The sequence below is a fragment of the Pempheris klunzingeri genome, chromosome 1 (assembly GCF_042242105.1).
Source record: "Pempheris klunzingeri isolate RE-2024b chromosome 1, fPemKlu1.hap1, whole genome shotgun sequence".
Taxonomy (NCBI): Eukaryota; Metazoa; Chordata; class Actinopteri; order Acropomatiformes; family Pempheridae; genus Pempheris; species Pempheris klunzingeri.
Window position 1 is genome coordinate 16090455 of NC_092012.1, and position 27095 is coordinate 16117549.

Genomic DNA, 27095 nt, shown 5'->3' on the forward strand with positions numbered 1-27095 from the left:
ATTAGTGAGCTTCTCTCTTCATAAGTGATTCAATGTGACATAATTGCCTGATTGTGAACAGCTCCTCCAGTCTCACTTCTGTTTTGTGGCTCTCTGAGACATCCTCTGTGTGTTATTGTCACCTTGTGGCTGCAGTAGGTGCTGCATGTGAGCTTGTGTTCCGGGCTTTCATACACAAATCCGCTATTTTACAAGGTGCTTTATCTATAAATTACAAATCAATGTTAATTAAAGCAAACAAAATAAGTCAATAGAGGGACTGTTAAAATATATATATTCAAATTCTTGAGCAGTGGTGCTCTTTTCCACTCCGGGAGGGTCGGAGTCCTGCAGCTCTTTGCTCCTGTCTGCTGGTTAATGAGCCACAACTGCCCAGAACCTGGATTTAAACAGCCCAGTCCTAAACAATGCACTTTATTTTATTAATATTATCTAATTATTTATTAGTCATTTGATTTGCACATTTGGATAGTGAGGATTATGAGGAAAAACTACTCAATTTTAGACTAAATTTGGGAATAGCAAGAAGTGTGACAAAGAATACTGGGTTTTATCAGGAAAAAGTAAAGTAGACTCTCTATTGAAATGGGTTTACTCCTCTGTATCTAATCTAAGGAAACCTGTGGGATGTGACTGCCACAGGGGACTCTAAGATAAATCTGAGCATTTGCAAGATGATTAAAACTAAAGAAAAAAAACAGATATCTATACAAAGAGAAGCTTTTCCACCAGTCCTTTCTGTGGTAAATTATCAAATAACTGTTTCTTCTTCATGATTCAAGTAAAATAATGGAGGAAAACCTCTTTTGTTGAACTGGTCACAACTGACAGATGTGGGACTGTATGTGTGATAAATATGTATTGCTTAGTTTTAATTGGTCACAAGCCAAAAAGGTTGGAAACCACAACTATGTCTATAAAATACAAACCAACTGACTTTATATTAAATAGTAAAGACTTGTAATAATAAAAAACAAAGGAGCGTGATGAGAAGATGCACTAAAGGAGGAATTTATTTATCTGTATATCTGGATTGTTTTTGTGCCAACTGAACTGATATAATAAATGTTGCTAACAAATAAATTATCTTTCGCTAATATATATATGTAAATTGGAACTAAAAATGTGTCATCTTAAAAATACATTATTGCAAAACAGAAAATATTCTTCAAATCATGAAATCTTTTTTCAGTGCGAACAAAGTTTTTTTTCCATCCAGGGTAACTCATTATTATTGCATTTGACATCAGCAACATATGATTGGACCATTTTCAGTGTTTATTTGAACAAGCCAAGATGCTTTAAGGATGGGACCAATATCTTCAAACTCTAATATTCAGTGCTGGAATTGATCCAGATTCATTCATGACATTCCATAAAATAGTTTCAGACTGTTTCAACCCGACATTCATTCAAACATCTGATCATCTGACACCAAGCAAAAAGACTCATTTAAGAGTTATCCAAGTTTATTAATATTATTTTTAAAACTAATATAAATCCCACAGAATATGATCCTGGTGCCTTTAAGTCAATGAATGCATGGATACCTGCTTTAAGTACTGCATTTCAACACTCCATTCAAATTTTTTTTTCTTTTTTTAAATATTAATCAGAGTGGAAATACATGGCCTCAGTGCACTGTCATATTCACTATTTCTCCTACCTTTTTCTCTCTTGTGCAAGTCTATGCGAGTGAGTTAGTCAACAGTATTAGTGTTTTTCTTTCCGCAGCAGCCAAAATGGACGCTGCTGCTCAACTACAGAGAGACAAAAGGGAGGGTGGATAAAATGGTTTGAAGTGTGAGAACAAACAGTTAATATTTATCCCAAATTGAGCTGTGTATTTCCCTCTGAACACACACGCACGCACACACAGGAAATTAAAGTCATCGCCACTGCCAGTGTCAAATTGACAAAAAGATCCCAGGTCGCAGGCTCATGTGATATTTCTTACACACATGTAGACCTGAGCTCGTCTTACAGAAACCGAGTGAGCCATCACAGGCCCGTCTGCGGCGACTAAATGGAGAGAGGATTCACAGCAGATCCCAACAATCGCTCGGTTTAGAAAGAACAGTCAAGAGAGGGATGTGACATTCTTTTTCTTGTTCTCTAAAATACATCAGATTACAGTTTGTTTTAACGGTGGTTTAGTCAAATGAAGGTGCTGGGAGGGAGGTGTAATCGTAGCAAAGCATGTGCATATTCTGGGAGTGAGGTGAACATTGGAGTTTATTTCCACTCTAGAAATACTGGGTGTGCACTAATACAGCAGCTGATCTGTTAACATATTTCCCTAGTTAGGAATGTCTTGATTTACTTAAAAAACATCTTTCACTAACAATCCACATCTTCTAAACATAAACTAATCAATACAATGATTGGTAAAATGAATCCTGCAATGTTTTTTTTTTTTTAAACTGGAGGCTGACATTGTATTCTAGTAAAGCAAGGCATTAGGTTTACAGAAATGCATCTTTACTAGAGCAGCTATCCTCACCTGCAAGTTGTTAGGCCGTGTTAAGCCCACGTTATATGTGCAAAGAAATGCATTGCAAGGAAACATGCAGAGAAACAAAACAAAATGACACTTGAGGAAACAATCAAAAGCTACATAAAAGCTTTATAAATACAATAAAATCTTAAACCCTTAATGGAGATTCCTAGCTGTTGTAGTAATATGTGATAGCTGGCACTCTAGGCTCAATGCTTTTTTGTCAGATGTTTTTTATTTTCTCGTAGTAGAGCTGCGCAGGTAATTCATGCCATCTTTGGTTGACTGCAGTACTGAAGAGAAAATTAATATGATCACAAAATAAATTTTCAACAAAAGGGGTGTTAGAAAAACAGCATCAACTCTCAGCAGACAACTGAGCCTCAATGTCCACTCTGCAGATGGGGCACTTCTTATTGGTGAGGAGCCACTGATCCACACACAGCTGATGGAAGAGGTGCATACATGGTAGGCGTCTGGTGGGGAAAACGGGAGGAAAACAGAATTATTTTCAGAGCCACATCTGTTAGTAAATTCACTCTCTTTTTTTTTTTTTTGTTAAATTGGCCTAAATACATAGTGGGCCTCACATTTATGGTCAGCAGGACACGCTGTGGTCCCGCTCTTCTTGGCTACTTGCTGCCCTCTTTTCTGCTCTGTTCTTTATCTGTTGCTTTTTTTGGTCATAATGATGTAATATAACATGTAATAATAACAACATGATATAACATGATGCTTTATTATTTGGTAAAAGTTGGGTGATATTCCATTTTTTTTTTTTATTGCCAACAAAGCTCATGAAAAGACTACAACCAACGATGAATGGATCCTAATAGCAAATATTGTCAGATATAGCACATCACTGTGTACCATAGAGCCTCATTGTTGTCCAAAAAAAGGATTTAAAACACATCAGTGGGGTTTCATCATCATCATCATCATCATCACACCAGGTGGCATGGTCCTTCATTATCACAAAGATGGGCATTGCAGTTTATTTTGATCCCTCACACATACGCTATCCTGCTGCTGTAAATACTAGCAAAGCAAATCCATGGCTGAAAATAGTTCCCAACAAATACACTATTTGCTTATTTTTGACCAATATTTGTTGTTAACTACAGCACCCAGCTGTTTGGAGAACTCTCTTTTTAAGATTTTTATCTATATAGGAACAAATGGGCTCAGGGCAGGGTAATCCGAGAAGTACAGACAGTCTAACGCTTCGTTGGTTTTGGTCTTCTCCCGGGATTTGTAATCAATAAAATACAGAAAACCACCCCCAACTGATCCTTAAAAAATGTCACAGGAGATGGTTCAAAACATTTGAGCTCTTCATCTAAACCCTAAATAAGCGTGTTTATTCGTGCTGCTCCCGTTCTCCCTCCTCAGTGCTGACGGCGCTCCTCAGTCAAGCTTTCCTTCCAGGAGCCACAACCTCCCGACACTCTTCGCACTTTTAATACACAGAAATGATAACGCAAGCCAAGAGACACCTCACTGGCTGAAAAGGTTTAGCGATAAGGAAAACGCCAAAACACCACTTCAATACTTACATTTGCTGACAGTTGATAATAAATACCAACAAATCTAAAAAGTCATATGGTGTCTTATACTGCAGAAATTTATATCAAAAATATTTGAAACAGTCATAAATAGTAACTGTTGGCAATTTAACAAATCCTGCATTTTTATAAACAAAAAAACTGTGGTAAAAATTAAATGTGGCACTCATCACTCCCTTTTATACCAACAGAGGGCAGAAAACCCTCTTCAAAAAGGTGAATGCCTAAAAGCAGTTCCATGTGACAGGTAATTTTAGGGGACTCTGGGGTTTATGGCTGATTACTACACCTCTGGGGGTTTTCCTCCAGAGATGGTGGCAAAACGAAACAAATAAGAAACATCTCCACCTGCTAGTATTCACACACTCACAGACACGCCCCTGAAAGCATACAGTGGTCACCACTTATCAAAATGCCCTTTACAATAAATATTTAAGTGAATAGAAGTTAACGTGACTTCTTAATGGCACAAAATTATGAATGACACATTTGTTCAAATTTTAAAGTAAGATTACTTTTTGTTTTAGAGTTTCATCATAGTTTTTTTTTTTTTTTTTTTTTAAAAAGAAGGAAAAAGCCCTGTGCAAAAGTTTAGGAACCCTTTTGGATTATTATTAGTTATTTCTGACAACAATATTTACTAAAAGTTTACACTACATGATTTTCCACTGGCCGACACTTTTCGAAGATTGCCGACAAAAACTCGAGATCAGACGCAAATTCGTGCTTGCTCCAATGAGCGACCATTGTTAAGTGTGAATGTTTAAAGATGTGATCAGAGAGATGTGTTGTTGGGTGGTACATGCCTGAGAGTACCTAGCAGGTTAAATACCTGGAGCTCTCTGTGACTCCAATTTGTAGTCTGGACTGTGTCTTTACTGGCAAGCAGCAGCGACATTAAGCAAGTGAGAGGGTAAGATACCGGGCGAGGAATCATAACACGTCAATGTATATAATATATATTCTTTTCTTTTTCTCCTTGGTTTTTCGCTTCAAGTCAGCACACAAGCAGCTTGGATCGGTGGCTTCTTGCAGGCATCCTTTTTTCTCCCTTACAGAACTCGTGTGTGGTTTCGCGTCTTTTCCAATTTGCGGTGTGTAGGCGCCATAAGGACCAGACCCAAGTGATTTACTCATCTGGGCTTCAATGAGACCGATGAACATAATTCCAGGGCTGAATTATTTATTCTTAAGTAGCTGCCTGCTTTATAAAGTATCTGACTGTGGCAGCTGTTCTGTCTGGTCTCAACAACCTTGGGTTGATGTTTCACAAGTCAACATTTCAAACTACTTATTTCCATTCTCAGAAACATTAACAGAAAATGGAAGATAACTGGGACAGTTGAAGTCAAGGCAAGATCTGGAAGACCAAGAAAAATGCCAGGCAGAGGTGCCTAAAACCTTATGAGAAAAGCTCAAAGGAACCCACACATCACTTCAAACGAGCAAAAAAAAAAAATTCAAGTAGTAGACACAGGTCTAGTTGTTCACAGGGCAACAATGCAACATACTTTAAAAAGACTACAGCCTCAAAAAAAAAAAAAAAAAAAAATCAAGCATCTGAAGTCTGAAAACGAAAACCTTCAGATGCCTGAAGCCTTTTGGAGCTCCAATGTGACTGATGAAACCAAAACGGAACTTTCTGGTCACGACCAAAGAAAGTGTGTTTGGAGAAAAAAGAAAAAAAAAAAGGGCGAAGGATTTACACACCTTGCCAACTGCTAAGCATAGAGTTGGACCCACTATGCTTTGGGCTTGTGTAGCAGCTGGAGGAACAGGAAATATTGTGCGAGTGTAAGGAAGAATGGATTCCAATAACTATCAAGAAATCCAAGAGGCTAATGTTCGAAGGTCCGTCCAGACACTGAAGTTGAAGAGAGGTTGGGTATTTCAGCAAGACAATGATCCAAAGCATACCTAAAAATCAACCATGAACAACCTCCAGGAAAGACGGATAAAGGTTTTGGAATGGCCACCGCGGCCCCCAGATTACTGAAAATCTGTGGAGAGATCTCAAACATGGCGTGCATGCAAGGAGGCCGAATTATATTTCTGAGCCAGGAAGAATGGGGATTAATCCAAAAGCCAGAATGAGAGTCTTAGCTGGCTAGAAGAAGCGTCTGCAAGCTGTTATAGCTGGAGGACGATGTTGAAAAGTGCTAACTGACGAGGTTCCCAAGCTTTTTGCACGGGGCCTTTTTCCTTTTTTTAAATTATTATTTGGAAACTGTAACAAATCAAAACAAAAAGTAATCTAGCTTTAAAATATCAAGAAATGCGTCATTTCTTTGTTCCACTGTGAAGTCATCTTAGCTTCTGTTCACTCAGATATTCACTGCAAAAGACTGACCACACTCAAAACTCTGAGCAGCAAACACCCAGGCGGGGAGCCATTTACCTGACGTCCTCTCCCTCCTCCAGTATTGACAGACAGATGGTGCATTTTTCCTCTGTGTCTTCATCTGCCCCCTCATCTTCGTCTTGCTTACCATGCAGCTTTCTCTGTTTGCGAGAAACAATTAGAAACATGACTTTTGATATGCAGCAGTCAGTAAAGCTGCCTCAGCAGACTCATCACATATGGTTAACAATCCTATTAATCCACTCTGTTAAACACATTAAAACTGCTCAACTAAAACACTGTGGTAACACTACAAGTATGTATTCCATTTATATGAATATATATGTATAAATATATATTGCTTATAAAGAGGTAACTATGTTTACAACAAACACTTCAACAAAAACAAAAACATTAAGTTCTTTTGGGGACAGAGAGAATGGTCGTTTTGTCCTGAAAACAGAAAAACTTTCTATCTGCTGTCGCTAGGCTAAACAAATCAAAGTTATCCAAATCAAAAGTTATTCTAGAGCCGAATTCCCTGGCCCCCAAGACTACAACTAACATCTACTGTACATGTGAGCAGAGACATGTTTCCAAATTGATTTGTTCATTATTTCTCACCGATTCTGGGGTTGCGTGCATATTTTTTCCAATAGATGCCCAAGCTTCGGGGGTTAACTGTTGGTCAATGTCTCTCTCCAACACCTTCTGTATTGGGTGGCAGGGTGTTAGATTGCTTATTTAGATACATTTGGAAACCTAAGGAAACTTTTCCCCAACAATGTCTTCACAGCTGCAATCTCTGGGTAAAACACACTACAGGATTTTTCTAAATGTTGGCAAAACATCAGACGTTTGAAATGAGCACAAAAGACCACTACGCACTCTGTCCCAGAATAAACTGTAACAGACATGCACGACTATAAACAGTAGCTACAAAATCCAATGAACAATATATACACATGGCTACACACACACAAAACCCTCACCTTTTTGTACTTGTGTGGGTAAGTGCACCTCTCTATGGTTCCCTGAGAGGCTCCTCGGTTCACAGTCCCCAATCGTTCCTCTAAATGCAGCAGGTCCTGAGTGGAAGTGGTACAAACAAGCTGCTATGAGACCGACGGGCACGTGCACATTTTTGGCATGAAAACAGTGGCACACCTGGACAGAGGGTTTCTGCACTGGAGCCGTTTACTGCCTAAAGCTTGGAAACTGATTTACGGTTGTTTCGAGTTTGACAGGACATTAAACCGAGCAAACTCAGTTGTGGTTGAAGCCTCTTGAAAACTGACCAGTTAAGTGAAAAGATTTTCTGGTCGATACATTAAACCTCCTTCTTTGTATGCACTTCCAATGTAGCATTATAGCCTGCTTTCTCCTTTCCCTATGACACCGCTGTATGCTGAATACAAATAGACTCTAATGTGCACACTGTTGCTACGGTTATAATGTGTCCTCATTATCCCAATATAAAAACAGTGATCAGTCATGTTTTGATGCGAGACAGGCAGTTATATAGTTAATATCAACTATATGATGGCGATCATAAATGAAATAGTAATACATTTACCTGAGATGTGTTGGGACTAGTAAAAACAAATCTAGTCAATGTAAAATTACAAATAACAGTCCTCACCTCATAGGTTCTTCCAAAGCCAGTCATCCTAGATGAGATGTACCGAATGTGCGGGTAGGTCACTTCAGATATGCCAGTGTGCTGCGAGGGATGAAAAAAAAAAAAACGTGCACACATTAACTTTGGGAAAACATTTTCTCAGAATAATCTCCGCCTGTCTCTCTTATAAATGAATGGACTTAATCCTTCTGGATCAAAGGACTCCTATACATTTTTCATTTCATAATTTCACACTTTTTACAGACCTTTTTTTTTTTTTTTGACGGGGTCTTAAGCTTCTGCTGAGTGTTCAATATAATGTACGCTATTAGTGGCTGAGTCATTTGACTTTGAGCTACTGTATTTGTACGTGTATTTGGAATGAGTTTCTTTTAGAGCGAGGGATACATTCGGATTGATGAAGAAATACTGTTAAGCTGTAAGTGGCAGTTCTAAAATTAGAGATAATTTATTTTAAAAACAAATTAGAGGGGCCTCTGAATGTGTTCACGTGGTAAATATGTAATGATGAAGGTCGTAGATGATGCAAATTAAAATAATGAACTCTATCGAGACTTTCTCAAAATTCACTTTCGTGTGTTTTGGTTCTACTTCTCCCCCGATTCTGATTGTAGGAGACGGCTAATGTTTGGTTGCTGAGGGTGACCAAGGGGGAAATAAAGCACCAACATCGGGAAACGGTCGACGATATTTGCACAGGATCTGTCTCAAGGCTTGTGGATTTGTTGAGTGTGCACTTGAAATGCCTGATGAGCTACTATTAATTGCTAATACATTATTCATGTGGTTCACCAAACCATCCTTGAAATAACTAATGTTATAAATAAGGGGCCAACACCATTAATCTAAGCCAGACTTCATATATAAGTGATTCTTTCTCATTTATGTTAATGTATGCATGTGTGCTGAGGATTTCTCTCACCATGAATGGGATGGGGAAGTGGTGCAGTCTGGGTGGAGGGTGGTAGTGGGGCAGGTGGGAGTGCAGGTGCCCTGAAGGGTACGGTGCCACAGTCACTCCAGCCTCGATGCCAAGCTCCCTGTTGACAAACATGTAACAGTCATTATTACATCAATACTAGTCAATCTCAACATAAAACGAAGGAACCACAGTCGAAATTAGTAGAAATTAGGGCTAAAAACAGCCATCTTCTCGGCCTCATTGCCGCTGATACTGACCATGCTGTTCTCTGGTCAGGCTGGCGAGGGTGGGAAGACATAGTTTGTGGCACATGGATGTGGTGTCCATGGCCGTAGTTGGGGTGCATTCTGTGGGGGTGTGGAGGTGGACGCTCATGTGCTCGTCTGTGGGGGAGGGAATACAGGAGTTTTTACACTAATAAGAAGAATACACTTGGGATGAGGAGAAAAACCAGCTGAGCCATGGCCGCACTCACGTGGGATGCTGCATCATCCTGCGCCTCTGGACCTCCATCCTCTGCAGCATCTCGTGTTGATGGAGCCTCTGCACCGAGGCCCCCAGCGCCGGTATGTGGTGTGGCAGGGTCTGGTGGTCCGTAGGCAGGTGCTGGGCCAGTGGGGCACTTGAACTAGAGAGGTGATGGGTAGACAGAGGAGGGGGAGGGGCAGGGGGCACGGGGTGGCCCGAAGGGTGAGATGGCAGTGGCGGATGAAAGGTGACAGTGTGGGGGATGACGTAATCGCCTTGTGGAGGGGGCTGAGGTGTAAGTTGGGGGTTCCCATGGGAATGGGGACAGGCGGACGAGGGCTGATGATGCAGCGAGCGTGCCAGAGGCCCATCTGGGTTTAAGGAAAGAGAAAGAGAAAAAGAAAAAACGGAGTTGAACACCTTTAAACACTAAAGGGTAAGGCTGCAAATACTTTAACAAATCCAGTGGAAAGACCAAATCTAACAATGTGTAAGTCTAAAATTGTGTGTGGCACTCAGACGCAAACAAAAAAAACTAAAACAAAAGTAAACTACTGTGCCAACGTTCATTGTAATCAAGAAACCTGTCAGCCAGTACAACAATGTGGCTTACTGAATTATTTTTAATAATTTTTGGACCCCCAGCTTTTTCTTGTTGTCTTTGGCTGAGTGTGATGTTTCTTCTATAACAGCTTTCGGACAACAATGGAGCTCAATGACACAGAGGATTAAGCTATATCAGGCTTTAGCTACACAGGCAATACTTTCTGATAGGATCAATTTGTTTTTGGTGTTGGTGGGACTTATCGTAAATATAAAATGTCACCAGACTTATCCTTTGAGGAAATAACAAAAACTTATTTTTCACCCCAGGCATCAGTCAAAATGTGCATGTAAGGGTTCTACATTTGTGTTTTATTCCAGCAGACACACATCTCGGCTCATCATGTAACAGATTATGCCTTTGTGGCAGTTTTTCTATTTTTGTTGTTGTTGACACAAACCTTCTCGTATTTATATGACAGATTTCCGGCAAAGTGATCGGAGTCATCCATTGAATAAATATTCATGTATTTTTTGGTTTTAGTTCTTCTTCGTGCAAACTCCCTTGCTACTTGTCAAAGCAGCAGGGAAATGAGGAGGAGAGTCAGGCAAGAGGGAGGTGAGCGTAGGCACCAGCAGCAACTAACTCTCTTACTACATCCCCTCCAGAGAGCCTTGTCACACGGCTTCACTCTCCTTACTGAGCTATTCTGAGTTGAATGAGCAATTAACTACTTCTGCCTGGTACAGTTCCCACAGCGCTTGGCACATTAACCATCAGGCTCTGTTTAATTACTATTAGAGCTAAGTTTTAGGGGTGCAGCTGTCTGCCAATTTTCAGAAGTACTAAGGTACTGTAAATGAGAGAATCCTTGAAAAGCAGTAGCTGCCACTTAAATTACAAAAAGAAATTAAATTGCATATCATTTTGTCTGCTACAGCATTTATATCTCCTTGCCCTGTGTTGTCCTTTGAGGAAAAAAAAATCCAAAAGAGAGAAATTATGTTTCATATTTTTTAGTTTTGTGGCGGCACCCCATAGTTTTGCAATAATCCTGTCCTGATATCTGTCTACATAGATGCAGGCGTAAGACACTGCATTAGAGACTGCTCCTGCTCTAAATGGTTGTGTTTATTCAGGCACAGTAGATTATTGCAAATGGCATTAGGAGCACTAGGAGACGCCAAAGGAAGCTGATTTCACACATTATCTGTCTCATGTAGTACTGCTGGGATACAATGACAGTTTCAGAAAAATATGACAAAAATGTATAAAAGTTACCAAGTTCTGCTTTAAACAAACATGCTAGTGCCACTTTGACCTAGCTAAATGGTGGTTTGGTTCTTACTCTTTAATATCACTAAAACCACGCTGTCTGCTCATGACATATAGGCCACAGCACAAGTTTGTTTGCTTTGTCTCTAGTTCTCTACAGTGTAACGCCGGCACTCTTAATAAACTAGAGTAAACTAGAATCACCACTTGGAGGTTGTAGGACAGTAAACAAATATGGATGTCGCAGCAAAGAATGTGGATGCTTCACACACATCTTCAACCCAGCAGCACAGAAGATCTATACAATTATGAGTTTCAAGGAGAGCACCTAAGATTAATGGCATTAATTCGGTATCAAATCAAATGTGAAATATGGTCACTATTTCCCCTTCTGTTAATGGCCAGAAACGTGTTTATGCAAAACATTATGAAGTAAAGTTCACCTGTGACCTTCTGTGTATAAAATGTAATCGCTTAATTGTTTTAGCCTAATAGTTATTAGTGTTAAAATTCAACATAATTAGCACATAAATTCTTGGGTTGTGGCCAAAAACATGACTCCAAGAGGCTGTTTGTGCTTAATTTGAATCAATTCCCTCAAGGTGTTCCAAGACGACGGATGGACATACAGATGGACAACTTGAAAACATATTGCCTCTGGCCATGGCTGTTGCCAGTGTGGAGGCATAAAAACTAGCAAACAACACAGTTAAAAAAACACTTTGACATTGTTTTTGACTAAATGTTTCCACTGAACTTGATTTGGAAACTAGAACTAAACTCGTGGTGAATATTTGGTTTCCTCTCCTGCACAAAGGCAATGTACTCACAGGAGGGGTGCATGTAATGTCTGCAGGGCTGGGGTTGTGTTTGTGGCTGGGGCTGAGCCACCATGGAGGAGCTGAATGAGTCCACCGCAGCTGGCTGGCTGGGCCCAGGGGTGGCCTGGGAAACGTAAGTAGGAGGCCGTGAGGTGGAGCCTGGGCAGCACGGGTCAAAGGCCGAGGTGCTGCCATGGAAACTAGCCCCACTATTTCCACCGGTCCGAACACTGCTGTTGCTCAGGTCCACTGGCAGAGTTTGCTGCGGAAGTACAGCAAAGATGTTATAGAAAGAAGAGCGACAAACTTCTCTGGAAAATGATTCTTCCTTTGAGAACATTTTCAAATACAGTCACGTGCAAATCATACACAATTCAAGCCATAAACCATGACCAATATATCTTCTTTTCACTTGTATTCTTCTTTCAGAGTGAAAAGGTATATAGAAAGAATCCTTGTGTATTCTGTTTCCCTAAAGTCTCTGGCTAAATGCTGTTTCAAGAGAGAGAGCTCATCTTGCCAAGTGACAAGCGTTGAACCATGACCTTCACTAACTGAGGGGGAGGAGGGTAGGATAATGCAATGTGAATCTTTGAGGACGAAGAGCAGATGAGAGGAGGAAGTTATTTAAGTATGAAAATTATGGCAAGTCCATTTTAAACAGTTGTACTTAAAAGGTGATCTTCTCACCTCATTCATAGAATATTCATAGTTGAAGTGAGACAAGACTGACTGAGTTTGTGCTGTGCTTTCAGTATGTAAAGTACTTCTTGTTGTCAGTCATATGTAATGCAGCATACCTGGTCATGGTAGTGGGCTGTGTTGCTGCTACTACTACTATTGTTGCTGCTGCTGACAGCGCAGGGTGCGGGCAGAGCACTGGGTCGCTCCACAGGGCAGCTCGGCTCTTGAAAGGGCAGGGTGCCTGGGGGCTGTGGTGCTGGGTGATGGACGTGGTGGATGTAGTGGTGAGTGTTGCTGTGGCTGTGGCCGTGGCCGTGCTGAGAGCCACTGATCTGCTGAGAGGACGACGCCTGCAAGCAGCTTGAATGGGAGTGGCTCAGGGACAGGTGACCGGGGGAGGGCCCTCCACACGGGGAGTGCTGCTGGCAACAGGATGGGAGTCTGGGCATGGCTGTGCCTGCGTTTTCTCCTGCTGTACCTGACAAACCAGGTCTGCTGTCATCTGATGAGATGTTGAGACACAAGTATAGGATTAGAAAAAATATAAGATGAGACAGTAGGTTAGCACTTTAAAGGAACAGGAATAATAAAGGTGACTTGTGGTGACATGCAACTACACAATATAGACCATTTTGAATACTTTATTATTTTTGAATATCAGTAGCTGAAAGGAAGTCATCTTGGAACCAAGCTGCCTCGGAGCAAAAGATTCGAAATGAAATGGCCTTCAGCAGCTGTTTCGGACATGCCATGTCCTGTCCTGTCTTACCCTCAGTGGCTGTGCGAGTAGAGCCGCTTGGCCTCTGTGTGTGCATACTTTCAGGTATCGAGCCTGAGCAGCTAGTGGAAGGGCCTGGGGCATCATTGAGCTCTGAGGTAGAGGCATGATGGGAAGATGATGACGACGATGACCTAACTGTTTGCGGGTGAATGCTGCCAGAGGTTGTTGGCACAACTGAGAGATCTGGGGAGAAAAACAAGTCAGGTGATAAGTTAGGAAAGGGGGAGGGGGTCTGTCGATGTTGTCTGCCTATGTGTGTTTTGTTTTCCAGATGATCCTACCATTAATGAAATTGCTTTTATGCTAGAGTAGTTTTCAAATAAAACAACATTAATAATTAGCAAAACCTTATGAGATGTTTCTCACAATCCATGTGGCCATCTGAAATCCACCTCGACACAAGTAGCATGGACTATAGCATGTGTGTACTTGTCTGCGGAGGCTTAGCAGCCAAGGAGAAGAGCAGACCTCATTAGCATTCCAGTGTGTGCACTCTGCTTTTCATATTCACAAATTAATTTTCCCTCTTTCTCCTAAGAAATGCAAATACTCTAATATTCGGTGCCCTACCATTTTACTATCTGTCATGAGCGTGGGCTGATAAAGGGACTGTCATTGGACTTAAATCACACAAATGCCTGAGGTTACAAAGATTTTTAAATAAAATAAAGTACTTGTGTACCGTTAAAAGAAATGCTAATAAATAGCAATGCTACTTTAGCATAATGTAGGTTAATGTTCATGGTTAATGTAGAACAACAAACTCATCTCTATCATTAATTGGTGTGCATTACAGTTAATATTTATAGCACTGTAACAACCCATTTAATTTTTAAACTATGCAAGTACTTAGTATCAGGATCTAAAATATTCTTTTTGTTAGCACACCTGTAAAACTATATTTAATAACTGCTCTGAGTCTGGCAAATAATACCTGAATACAACACATTATTCTTGCAGTAAACAGTTAGAATTTGGCCTCATTAGTCCTTGCATCCTCTATAAATTGCATCCATGTCTAAATTAAGAAAATGTTTTGGTGTGTAGCATGATGTGATGCTCTAAAAAAAAGCATCCACTAAAAATCCAGATTGGAGTGACCAAAAAGATAGCTCCATGTCAACCTTTGTGAAGCATCTTTTTGACATTATTTCCTCACCTTGGTGCTACGGTCATGAATTTGACTGTATAAAGCTATATCACAGATCACTTAAGAAGCTTCCTCTTCCTCCTCACAGATGCCTGTGTTAAAACTATGTGTAGTTATCCTTTAAACAGACACAGTTAAAAAGTACTTGGACAGGATTTTTCACTATGTTTATTCTTACCGTCTTCATCGACAGTGAGGTCCACCACCTCCCCAGCACTCTGACGCAGTGGTTGTATGACGGTGGAGAGTCTGTGACGTCCGCGTGGCTCCTGGAGACGATTCTGGGAGCAACTACTGCCCCAAATCCTGCCAATGCCCCCCATGGAGCGTGACCTGTAGACACACAGACATAAAATTTGCAGTAAAGGACCGCCTGTCTCACCAAGAGTATTCTCACAGCTCAGTGCATTTGCTTTGTCAGACCCAGCCTTTCAAGCTCATTTCCAGGACAGTGGCTGCTTTGACAAAAGGCTAGAGCAACAGTGGACAATCCTGACAAAAGCATTTGGACATAATCGAAGGTCAAAAGGGACTGCCAGCTAAGACTCAGAAGTACGTGCTCTCTGAAAACTATTTAGGGGGTTTAGCCAAACATAACACATTCACCCAAAACTGAAACGGAAAGCTCGGCATACATTTCTTAATTATGTACGTACAAGAATATGAAGGTGGTTTACGTTTTTTCATATCACAGTTGATCAATTGACAAAATAGTGTCTGATCTGTGGTTTTGACTCATTTTACTGTTCATAGAGCATCAAATCAGTCTGACTTTGTGGGTTGTTGGAAAGGAAGGTGGGGCTATGCATGTAGTACAAGCAAACATACACACAATCCTATTTAAATACACTTGGACATCTCAGAAAGACCTCATATAGCTGCAAATAGACTTTAGACTGGCACATGCCTAATTCCAGCTATGTCTAAAAAGAATCTAAAAATACAGATAGCTTGTTCTCTCAGGGCTGCCGTCATGGAGCTCGGCACCCACGACTACAACACCACTTCCATCGAATTCTCACCATTTCCACCTACATTCCTTATTCCAATATCTCACTTGAATGCTCTACACCCTTCTTGCCATGTCTCTGGCCCTTCCTCTTTTTGTCTTTTTAATTTTCTCTCTCAAAGGCTCCCATTTCTCTACTCCTTGCTGTCTGAGACTTGAGTAGGAGGCCAGGGAATAGCCGCATTTCCCCCCACCGTGCCATAAAAGCCAAGTGATCAGAGGGAGGAGGGATGAGCCCAAGGGACAAGAGGCTAGATACTGTGTGGTAGTGCCGTAAAGCTGGATACCATGGAGCTTTGTGGCTAAGGGATTTCACTGTTGTTCCCTGAGAGTGCTTAGGAAAATACACAGGAGCAGAGGGAAGAGGCTGTATGCTGTGTGCCAAAAGCTCTGCCCTGTTAACAGCAACTTCATCGTAAATATGGAGCTTTTCCTGTGTCAAACTGAATCATAGACAAGCTCCTTGAAACATAAACTATCAGGTGATTCAATAAATCCTTACTGGAATGATATTTCCCCCTCTGTTTGCATGGGTTTCCTGGAAGCCAAAGACAGACAGGCTAGATGAATTGGAAACTTTAAACTGGCTCAATGTGTCAGTGTATATGTAACGTGATGTGCCTCTCTGCCTTGTGACAGACTGTTGAGCAACTGAGATATTACTTTGACCATACCACAATATAGACAATATAACACAGGAAACAGGAAAAAGTGAGTAGAAGGAATAGATGGATGCCAGTTACACACTTTGCAATTTCCAATAAAAGAAATAATAGAAAAATTATTTAGACAAATAAAACACAATGTTTAAATAATGAGTAAAACTAAGAATTTTTGTGGTTTTTGTATTTCAACAAATTCTGGGCAACTGGAATCATCGAACCACCTTGTTTGGCGTCTTGGTTGTGGATGGTCAAGTGTGAGTACAGTTCGGAGTTCAGCGACTTCAAGATTATACCATATAAAAAAAGGGCATAAATAATAGTATGTATTGTTATGGGCTGGTTGAGTTATTGATCTACTCTGCAAAATGCTAAATGCTAACAGAATTTAGCTTTGATCACATTCCTCAGATGTGATTTAATGCAGGAAATGCCTCCTCTTTTGTTGCTTGTGATAAGGGGGATTCCCATTAGCTCATTCGGTCTGCATCCAATTCAGTTTCCTGTGAGACATGCTGCACAATGCAAGTGGAATAGAAGAGGAAGCTTATTAACTTTCAACTAAAGCACACTTCTACCCATATGTATGCACATACACATACTTGTCACTACCTACAAAACACACAGCAAAGAGGGCGGCAAGCAGAGGGGGGCGCAGTGTGGTTGTGTTGGGGTCTAATTGGCCAGGCTCCTCAGCTCTGGTTTGATCCCAGGGAGCAAGACTAGCCACTTGGGAGGGGTTCCTAATTAAGTAGATCTGGGATTATTTTGTAAATATCTGTTTACCACCATGACCCCCTGATAATAAAAGGGTGGCCAAGAGGAAAACAGTACATTGTAAACATGAACACTATGGGAATGGGTCTTGGCAAAGCTGAGGTTGTGCCAAGCCAACGTGATGTGAGCCACATGCCCCAGGGATGAGAGCAGGGCCGAGGACTGAGGGCTGAGCACTGCGGTAATATACAGCAAAGTGCTGGTTTGGGAGTTGAAGGGAATGAAGTCATACATGGCAGGAATAGCACTGTGTTGGAGTGGTAAACAATTCGAGGCATCAAGCTTTGCACTGACAAGTTTGTCTTCACATTTTAAGGATTGGATGACGCCACTTTCTAGTGTAATGGCTGCTGTAATGAGTACTGATCTGATGCTTACCCCTTTCACTTATACAAAGAAAATATATCATTATAATTACAGAGTAAAAAATAACTATATTACACCATCCAGCTTTCTTTCATCAACAATTTTGAAACTGCGTAGCAAATTTACTTTTACTTAGCAATATACACTCACCGGCCACTTCATTACGTACACCTGTTCAACTGCTCGTTAATGCAAATATCTAATCAGCCAATCACATTGCAGCAACTCAATGCATTTAGGCATGTAGACTTGGTCAAGACGAGCTGAAGTTCAAACCGAGGATCAGAATGGGTAAGAAAGGTGATTTAAGTGACTTTGAACGTGGCATGGTTGTTGGTGCCAGACAGGCTGGTCTGAGTATTTCAGAAACTGCTGATCTACTGGGATTTTCCCACACAACCATCTCTAGGGTTTACAGAGGATGGTCCAAAAAAGAGAAAATATCCAGTGAGCGGCAGTTCTCTTGGCGAAAATGCCTTGTTGATGCCAGAGGTCAGAGGAGAATGGCCAGGCTGGTTCGAGCTGATAGCAAGGCAACGATAACTCAAATAACCACTCGTTACAACCAAGGTATGCAGAAGAGCATCTCTGAACGCACAACATGTCGAACCTTGAAGCAGATGGGCTACAGCAGCAGAAGACCACACCAGGTGCCACTCCTGTCAGCTAAGAACAGGAAACCGAGGCTACAATTCGCACGGGCTCACCAAAATTAGACAATAGAAGATTGGAAAAACGTTGCCTGGTCTGATGAGTCTTGATTTCTGCTGCGACATTCGGATGGTTGGGTCAGAATTTGGCGTAAACAACATGAAAGCATGGATTCATCCTGCCTTGTATCAACAGTCCAGGCTGGAGGTGGTGGTGTAATGGTGTGGGGGATATTTTCTTGGCACACTTTGGGCCCCTTAGTACCAATTGAGCATCGTTTAAATGCCACAGCCTATCTGAGTATTGTTGCTGACCATGTCCATCCCTTTATGACCACAGTGTACCCATCTTCTGATGGCTACTTCCAGCAGGATAACGTGACATGTCATAAAGCTCACATCATCTCATACTGATTTCTTGAACATGACAATGAGTTCACTGTACTTAAATGGCCTCCACAGTCACCAGATCTCAATCCAATAGAGCACCTTTGGGAAGTGGTGGAACAGGAGATTCGCATCATGGATGTGCAGCCAACAAATCTGCAGCAACTGAGTGATGCCATCATGTCAATATGGACCAAAATATCTGAGGAATGTTTCTAGCACCTTGTTGAATCTATGCCACGGCAGTTAAGGCAGTTCTGAAGGCAAAAGGGGGTCCAACCCGGTACTAGCAAGGTGTACCTAATGAAGTGGCCAGTGAGTGTATATGAATAGCCCATAGATGGCTGAGCCTTATGTAAAGCAATAGTGTGTGTTGTACAGGCTTTTTTGTGCATGTAAAAGGTCTGAAAAGTTACAAAACCCAAAGTCCACACCAAAGAGAATTACTATGCCTGTAAAATGTCTCCTTTGTTGTCCAGCGTTTTCTTCCTTAACTTAGTGATGTCACTATGTAACAAAGCCCGCCTAGCAGCTAGTTTGGCACGCCCTCAAACCAGAGGTGAGTCTTTCTTGTTGTCCACCATTGCGTTTTGCTCGCTGATGCCGGAAAGCATGCAAAAATATTTTGTAGTGTGCTGTAAGAACCCACGCAACAGTCTTCATGTCCTCCTATCATCTGAGGAAGTGAAGACTTTATTCTGAAACACTAAATAGTCAAGGATGAAAACATGCAGTTGCATGTTGAGGGGATAATTCAGCTAGCATCTACTGTAATCCCACAGGCTCGGGCAATGTTGGACTGATATAATGTTGTAATATTGAGGGACAGTCACGAGAAACTGAATGATAACCCTAATTTGAGGCCAACTAAATCACAAGGTTACCATTAGCAGGTTGGATGCTGTTTTTTTCATGTTGCTTTCTGAGGAACTTCAGGCTGTAGTGCTAGCTCAGGTAGTGTTAGCTTAGTTGTTATAAGCCTGTTCTGTTCTGTGATCCTTGCTAGTATTTGTGTGCGTTACTGTTGTAATGTTACGTAAATATACTTGATCGACATGCCCTGAAGGTAACGCCATAACTATGTGTGAAAAAGAAATGATCAAACTGCAGGGCAGGTCCTGGTCAAGGCCTTTTTTAATTGATCCATACCAGCTACATAATCCTTGTTTATTGTTACTCACTGGGCTCTGGATAAACCCGCTACCAAACACGCCCCACAGTGCACTGTTAAAACACTGGAATGTTCTACTAATGCACTGCTTCACAAGTGAGCAAACTGTGGAGCAACACAGGCAAATAATAGCAGCCAGAAGTGCAAAGACATCCATACTGACAGCATGTCACTCAGCAATGTGAGAAGAACAGGTTAGAGTTAAAAACTGTTGCTCTGACCCGATTTCAATAACATTTACACCATGTCCCTAAAATGCCGTTGGTTGAAAACAGTTTCTGAACTTCCACATTTTGTACAAGCTGTACCAATGAGAGACTGCCACAATCCTGTCCTCAACAAGTTACAGACAGACACTCCTCTGTCCACACACGTGATGGAAAATACTACAAGACACTGCACAAAACACCACAGGACAGGAGAGGTGTTGAGTCAGCTTTATTCATTTCATTTAGGAGGATTTCGCTTGTGTTGTTGGTGGTCTGTATTGCATTAAACAGACAGGTTTCTGTTATTTAGTCTACCCTCATTGATGTAAATAGGTTAGCCAAAATAAAACACCTGTCATACAAACACACTCTCAGAAATCGGACCACTAGCGGCGTACACAAAGCTTTCTTTGCTCATTCTGTTGGCCTTTGATTCCCCCGCCCTCCTGTTCCCCTTCCGCCCATCCCCCATTCAGGGAAGCTCATCCCCACATTCTCTGGCGAGCCAAGACATCTTTGAAAGTCAGGAAAATGGGCAGATTAGACAAGCTGAAGCATTCCAAGCTTGGTGCAATCACTTCTGAGAACTGTTTTCAGACATAACTGAAAGATTAATATAAAGTAGGGAAGAATAAAAAGTACTGTTTTGGAAATGGATGGAAAGGGAGGTTCGTGAATTGAACTGCATAATTGCCTACATGAGGAATTACGGGAGTATTGAGACAAGAAGCCTTATTATGAGAATGGGGGAATAAGATCCTCAGTGGGGTGAGGAAAATGGAGTGGGCTGCAGAGAATGACAGTAGGGGCTATCTTCTGTAAATGTGTTGCTTTCACACTGTAAATATTTAGCAGTTCTCTGAGAAACAGAGCACTGTGTTCCAATTCTTAGATTGTCTACTCATTATTCCTCTTCTTTAAAACTCTACAAGCTATTTTTCATACATTACAAGAATTAATTAAAGCAATGGCTGGAAGGTGTGAATACACGTTAAAAATACTACTCTATGCCTTGGAAAATCTATACAAAGGGCTCCAGGGTGCAAACATTTTCTGTGACTGAAGTTGATAGTACTGGTGATGTTTAGCAGGTCTGATTTAGAAAAAGTATAACAAACATCAGCTGAGCTTGGAGACATTTGCCTCTAGACAAACATGACAAACAGTCTTTAAATGAGAAAGTTAAAATCTTAAATTTAAGATAAAAGATGCACTCCACCCACATCACATAAGTGCAAACGAGACAAAGTGTGAGCAACATCACAACATTAAAACATAATTCAAAATGAAAAAAAAAAAATGCAGATTATTTTTTTGTCAAAAAAATGTTGCATTGCCTGCTACATGTGTCCCCAAGTGGCCCTGAAAGGCCTGGTCCAGACCCGACATCACCAGCAGAGGCTCCACCCATCTCCCCTGTCCCTGATCCTAAAATGCTTTGCCCTGATCCAACATATTCAGCCGAGATGGCCTAATCTGACTCAGAGCCAGAGCCAGAGCCAGAGCCAGAGCCAGAGCCTACCACATACAAAAAGGCCAAAGCATGTGCATATTTCACAAAGCAGTTAACAAACCAGTTAACATTATGCATTCTTAAACAATGAGGTTATCATGATTTCTTGCTCAGTGTGCTGTCATCTGCACCATTATTCTAATCATCTACATAATGTGTTAAGAAATGATCGATGTGCATGGGAATTCACAAAAAAGATGTAGCTTTAAATGTATTATTTGGTGAAGTGAAAAATGTTTTGTTCCCCTACCACTCAAGCTATCCACCAACGACACGGACAAATTATGAACCTTTATTCACAGTGTGCCGTTTCTAGAGAGAATTAAATAACAGAGGCACTGAGCCGATCTCTTCACAGTGATGTGGCATAGCTGCAATATACAACCAGGCATTCAGCAGCTTTATAAGCTATGGAATCCATGAGCAAAGCAAATCCAATGGAGCACTACACTGCATCCCACCCACCCTGTGCCTGTTCATCCTCAGAAACACTTGCCATCAACAAACTGCATTTACTCCTTTTTCTACTTGTCAAAAATGCTACTCTTACATGCATTCAACAATGCTGTGTTTCTACTTAACGGTGCTCTTCATCTCGAATCAACTGTACTCGCTTTTTGATACCCGGTACTTTTCTGGATTTTTGTTTTCCACTGTAGATAGTACCCCCTCAAATCAGACAAGATTCTTAGCTTGTTGTCATAGTGATCTATACTGTACATTTACCCTCTGTTCCGGTTGCATTCACCATCAGTTGCTGCCGCTCACGCCGTTTCATTCGCTCAACCACACACTCCCCACAAAAACACTTTATGCACTGTCCTCATCGTTTGCTGATGGAAAACCAGTTTAAGTGAGTCAAGTCAGTACCACGCAGTGGAACAGGGGTTTAACACATACTATGGTTAAGGTCTTAATCAAGTTATTTATACATCCATCTAGCGCCTATCTTTAATAGTAAGCTACCAACTGATGGTGAAAAGGGTAAGGCGTTAAAAGCAACTCACTCTAATATTCAAATAAGCTAGGTGCCTCAATTCAATTTTTCATCATCTCAAACTTAATTATCATGTAAGCACTTTAAGTGAAAAAAGTAAAGTATGTATTACTTTACAAAGTGTTATTTCACACATTGTAGACTTAAAAGGCAGTTGCTTTCTTCATAGAGAACTATTTCTATTAAAATCTAGAATTAACTAAAGTAGAAATAATATTACACTTAAGACAAGTTTCATAGTGATCAAAATAAATTTGTGTGCACATTAACTTTTTGGCCTCAACTGCATCATCAACCACTTCTGCATTGTCCATCCAAATGCACCATTTTACACTGGTCCAAACTCATCACCTTTCAGAAATACTCCTACACACTCTGCTTCCATTCGTTCCTTACACATGAGCAAAATCACAAGTGTGACAGGCTCAAAAACATACTGGACCCATACACTGGTGCTCAATTATAGGATAAGTGATTCTCACAGTCTTAATAAAGAGAAGGCATGCTATGGACTAACATCGGTGTTCACATAGAGCACCCCATTAAAAGCAGACATTTGTAGTAAAACATTTCAACATACTGTTTTAAAAAAACAAAAAAAAAAAAATCAAGAATCCGCCATAAATAGCATAACCAGTATAGCTTAGCAGTATGGGGAAAGGGGGTTCTTCATGCTCTAATGAAAGGGGAACAACAACTCATGACCAGCCATGCAAAAGACACTGAGAAGAAGCTTGTCCTCGGCCCCAGGCTCCAACAGACCTGATTACTCAAGAGAAAATTGCTCTGAACAATTCCGACATAACATTTCTGATACTTTTTGATCTGGCTCGAGATTGATTTCCAGGTCTCCCAGGTTTCCCTCGTCAGTCAGCTGTTCAATTTAAGCCATACTCGAACCCAAAACTACACTGGATTCCAGCAGGAATAAAATCCATACAGACCATCTTTTCAATAAAGTCTTTTTTGTTTGTTTTTTTGAGTATAGGTCCTCATTTGTAAGTAATACTTGTGATGTACCTCAGGTTGCATCATTAGGTCCGAAACTTTTCAATCTGTAGACTCTCTCCATGAATAAGAAAACAATTATGTCTACTGTTATTATGCAAATACAACACAGCTGAAGAGGCCTATGAAAGTGTGTATACAAAGCCCTAAGGACATTACCCAGAGGCATGGAAACTTTAATGGCTGGCACAAAAAATACTACGAAAATACAATGGCTATTTTTGACTGAAATTCATACTGAAATTCATAACCCTTGCTCGGTGTGGCAGGTGGCAGCTGGCAGCTGAGGGAGGGATGATCAAATCGAGCTGGTGGAAATGATTGTCCCAACCAATCCCCAATAATAACTGGGGTGGGGGTGCTAAGACCTACAATCCTCATAAGAGTGGTGAGCACATAGAGCACTACAGTAAGTCTGATAGGTGTTCAAAATGCTGAGTGATTATCACAACTAGTCAGTAACACTGCCTGATTATCATTTCTCTGATTAATTTGATTATTTTAGTGGTGAACTGATGCTTGAATGTTTTGTTATTCCTTATAAAAAGAACACAAAACAGGAGAAAAAAGTTTTTCTACACACTATATTTGAGTCTCAGTCCATCATTACCTTCCCTTACATCATGCAGAAAATGTAGACACATTTATTGTAAAATTCATATAAGTACATTATTTATATTCTTGCTGAAAAAGGTGAGGCTCCTACCTGAAACCATCTCCGACTGTGACAATCTCCACCTCACTGTCTGTTGAAGTAACATTGATCTCCTCGCTTGCAGGGACAGTAGGAGCTGGAGCCGGAGTTGCCTCAATCACCACCACATCCTCATCCAGAGCACCTGCACACAGCAAGTGAATTCAGTATTGAACAGACATACACCACACAAAAACAGCACACAAACGCAATACAATTAACAGATAATACATACTTGAAAATGAAAACGTAAGGAGTGCAAATACACCAATATGCCTTTTTGTGGTTTTTAAATATGAACAAACAACAAATAAACACATATTAAAGTTTGTGCATGCCATATATGTCACACAGCATAGCCATGTACTTCTCACTTTTCCTGCTTCCCTTTTCAATAACCCTGCGCTCCCTTTCTTTTTCAGTGGCTTAGCCTAAAAACCGTGCAAGTTGTTTAAGTGGCCAGATAGTGTTTCTCCTGTTTCATCATGCTAACAGCAGTACTAGCAGGCTAACGGTTTAACAGAAAAAATGTAGGTCATCAGTGCTCAACACTGTTCGCACTGGGATTGGCTTTTTTTCCTTTACCGTTCCCAAATCTGCCCTGTGATTGCAACAGATCTCACTCCATCTCTGCCTGAACTAAATACCATGATAGCCCCTTCAGATGATATGAAACCTATATCGTGACACAAATGTAGACCCCAAGTGCAGCAGCATTCACAGATTCAAGCATTGCAATGCATATTCATATCACCTACAGCTTTTCCGTATAGTTTGTGAATGACATTTATGATTTACACAGGAATGTGCCATAATTATAACTATATCTATACTTGTACTATCTCACCATACTCAAACAATCCTGATATATTTCAAAGATAAGATTTGTTGTTTTATATTTTAAAAATAAATTCACCACATGCACTCACTGGAGATACCCGTCACGTCTTCTACTACCCCTACTACTACTCTAGGGGTCATACATGTGTGTAAATGCCACCCACATGACATACAAGGAGCATAGTTCAACATAGGCACCGTTAAAAGAAGTTTAACTCATGGAAAACTAATCTGAGACAAATACATAATTCTCTCTCCTCAGCCTTTTTAGTGGAGCTGCTGCAGGGGATCATGGGAGGGCAATGGGGCCACAGTCTCCCCAAATAGATTCTGTGTTGGTGTTTTTATAACACGCAGCTTAATCTACAGGGTTGTCTCAGGGTTTAAACCCAGGCATAAATCTATCATTTTAGTCCCCGCCAGTGATGGAGATAATGTGCAGCGCATAGTCACAGCCAATATAGGTTTATTTGAGCTTATGGTCTCATGCCTGTTTCTAATTATTGTCACAATTTCTCAGTGTAAGTGAGAGTTGCTGACTCATGCATCTGCTGTATGAGTCAAAGTTATAAATCTCCCACATAAGTCTTCAACGTAAATCTAAACCCAACCTTTAAAGGCAGATAGAAGATGTCATCTAAATCTTTTTCAAACTATGTGCATATATTTCGACTCATGTAAACGGCAGCATATTTCGATGTTGTGTGGAAAGCCTTTTACTGAATTCAATCGATGGATGAAAACCCAATGCACTGGACCCTATGAGAACAAGCTTAAAACAACCAAAATATAATAACATAAATAATCTAAGGTAGCTGCTGCTGGTCTGAATGACTAACGAGGTAACACAATTTTATGTTGCAGCAGTGCAGACATATCACTAAGTGACTTGCCATGCTGGTGAGGTCCACAATTCCCCAGTGTGATTTCTATTTCAATTGTCTCCTGAGAACTGCTGCTTAGCACCCTCTGTGAGTCTAGCTGCCTGGTACTCTGGTAGAGCTTTCAAGTGCTTACACAAACAACAACACCTTCTTTACAATTTGTAGAGAACTGCAAGCAGTGTGCAAAGTCTTTGGTAAAAATACGTACTATTACTATTACCGACATACATGCTTTGTCTTTGTAACTCCTGTAGATGCCAACAATTTGTTGTGACCAATTGTAAGATGTGTGCATAAGGGAATTTGTGGAATTGTATTTGATCTAAAACAACAATCGGGGTGTGACCTGCATTCAAAGTGAATTTGGCTAAGATACTGTTAATTCACATTTAATAGATCAGAGGTAGGATTAACCCGTTCCCTGACTAGATCACACACCTGCTCTAACTCTGGGCATTTAGACGGCAGGTTTCATCCCTTGCCTCCCTGCTTTACCCTGCTGTAAACAAATGTCTTGTTTTCCCTCCGAGACCTGCCGTTTCTATGCAAAGGCTGCAACTCAACAGTCTGACTTTTCTCCCCTCTGCCTCCCACCATAGAGGCACAACAACTAACTTTCCATTCTCCCCCAGGGCCAGAGCAGCAGAAATATTGCTGAGCCTAAATGGCTACACGAGGAAAACAATCAACCGAGGTAGTGGTGGGGCTTTTTAAAAAGGATATACTGACTCCTGTTGTATATGCTTGAACATTTTAGAACAGAAAATAAAAGGTGACCTTCATTGGCACACTGGCCTGTGCTACTTCACTAAGAATGAGAGCAGAAAGCTTTGGTTTAGGTATAGGACCTGCATAAACCTGTTGTTCCAACACATACAGAGGGCTGTAGTTTCTATTCAGCCTGCCAGGTGAGGGTCCCTGAAAAGCAGAGGGGAGTAGCTATTCCTTAAATCTATTCCATCCTTTATGTCCAAGCCTTTACAAATACATACAGACAATATTCTTATGTATGTTGCAACATTAATGTCAAAAGCTATATTGCAGTTGGTTACATTTTTCACCTGGTTGTTTTCTTTTGGTAGATATGGGAAACACTGCAGCAGCAATAGGTTGCTGTGTGAAATGTAAGGCAAGAGCTGCTCGTGAGCATGTTTTTCACTACGTTAAACAAAACACAAGGTGAGTCCTCTGTTTACTTGCCCTTCTCTGGTTGGGAGCCAGAATTAAATCACCTGCTG

General features: G+C 40.8%; 1 protein-coding gene across 2 annotated transcripts in view; it reads right to left on the bottom strand.

The window, feature by feature from the left end:
- Positions 1-1451: 1451 nt before the first annotated feature.
- The window catches only part of rnf111 (ring finger protein 111), a 30960-nt gene continuing 5316 nt past the window's right edge, over positions 1452-27095 (bottom strand). Inside the window, exons 4-16 of one of the 2 annotated variants that reach the window (XM_070828651.1) lie at positions 24146-24278; positions 14869-15023; positions 13529-13723; positions 12876-13261; positions 12085-12337; positions 9443-9806; positions 9225-9350; positions 8968-9085; positions 8046-8126; positions 7396-7491; positions 7028-7114; positions 6461-6564; positions 1452-2973 (exon numbers count right to left, since the gene is read on the bottom strand). In XM_070828651.1, coding sequence (XP_070684752.1) covers positions 2856-2973; positions 6461-6564; positions 7028-7114; positions 7396-7491; positions 8046-8126; positions 8968-9085; positions 9225-9350; positions 9443-9806; positions 12085-12337; positions 12876-13261; positions 13529-13723; positions 14869-15023; positions 24146-24278 — 2216 coding nt within the window. In that variant the 3' untranslated portion in view covers positions 1452-2855. The remainder of the gene's footprint in view (positions 2974-6460; positions 6565-7027; positions 7115-7395; positions 7492-8045; positions 8127-8967; positions 9086-9224; positions 9351-9442; positions 9807-12084; positions 12338-12875; positions 13262-13528; positions 13724-14868; positions 15024-24145; positions 24279-27095) is intronic. The other variant, XM_070828659.1, reaches the window with a different exon arrangement.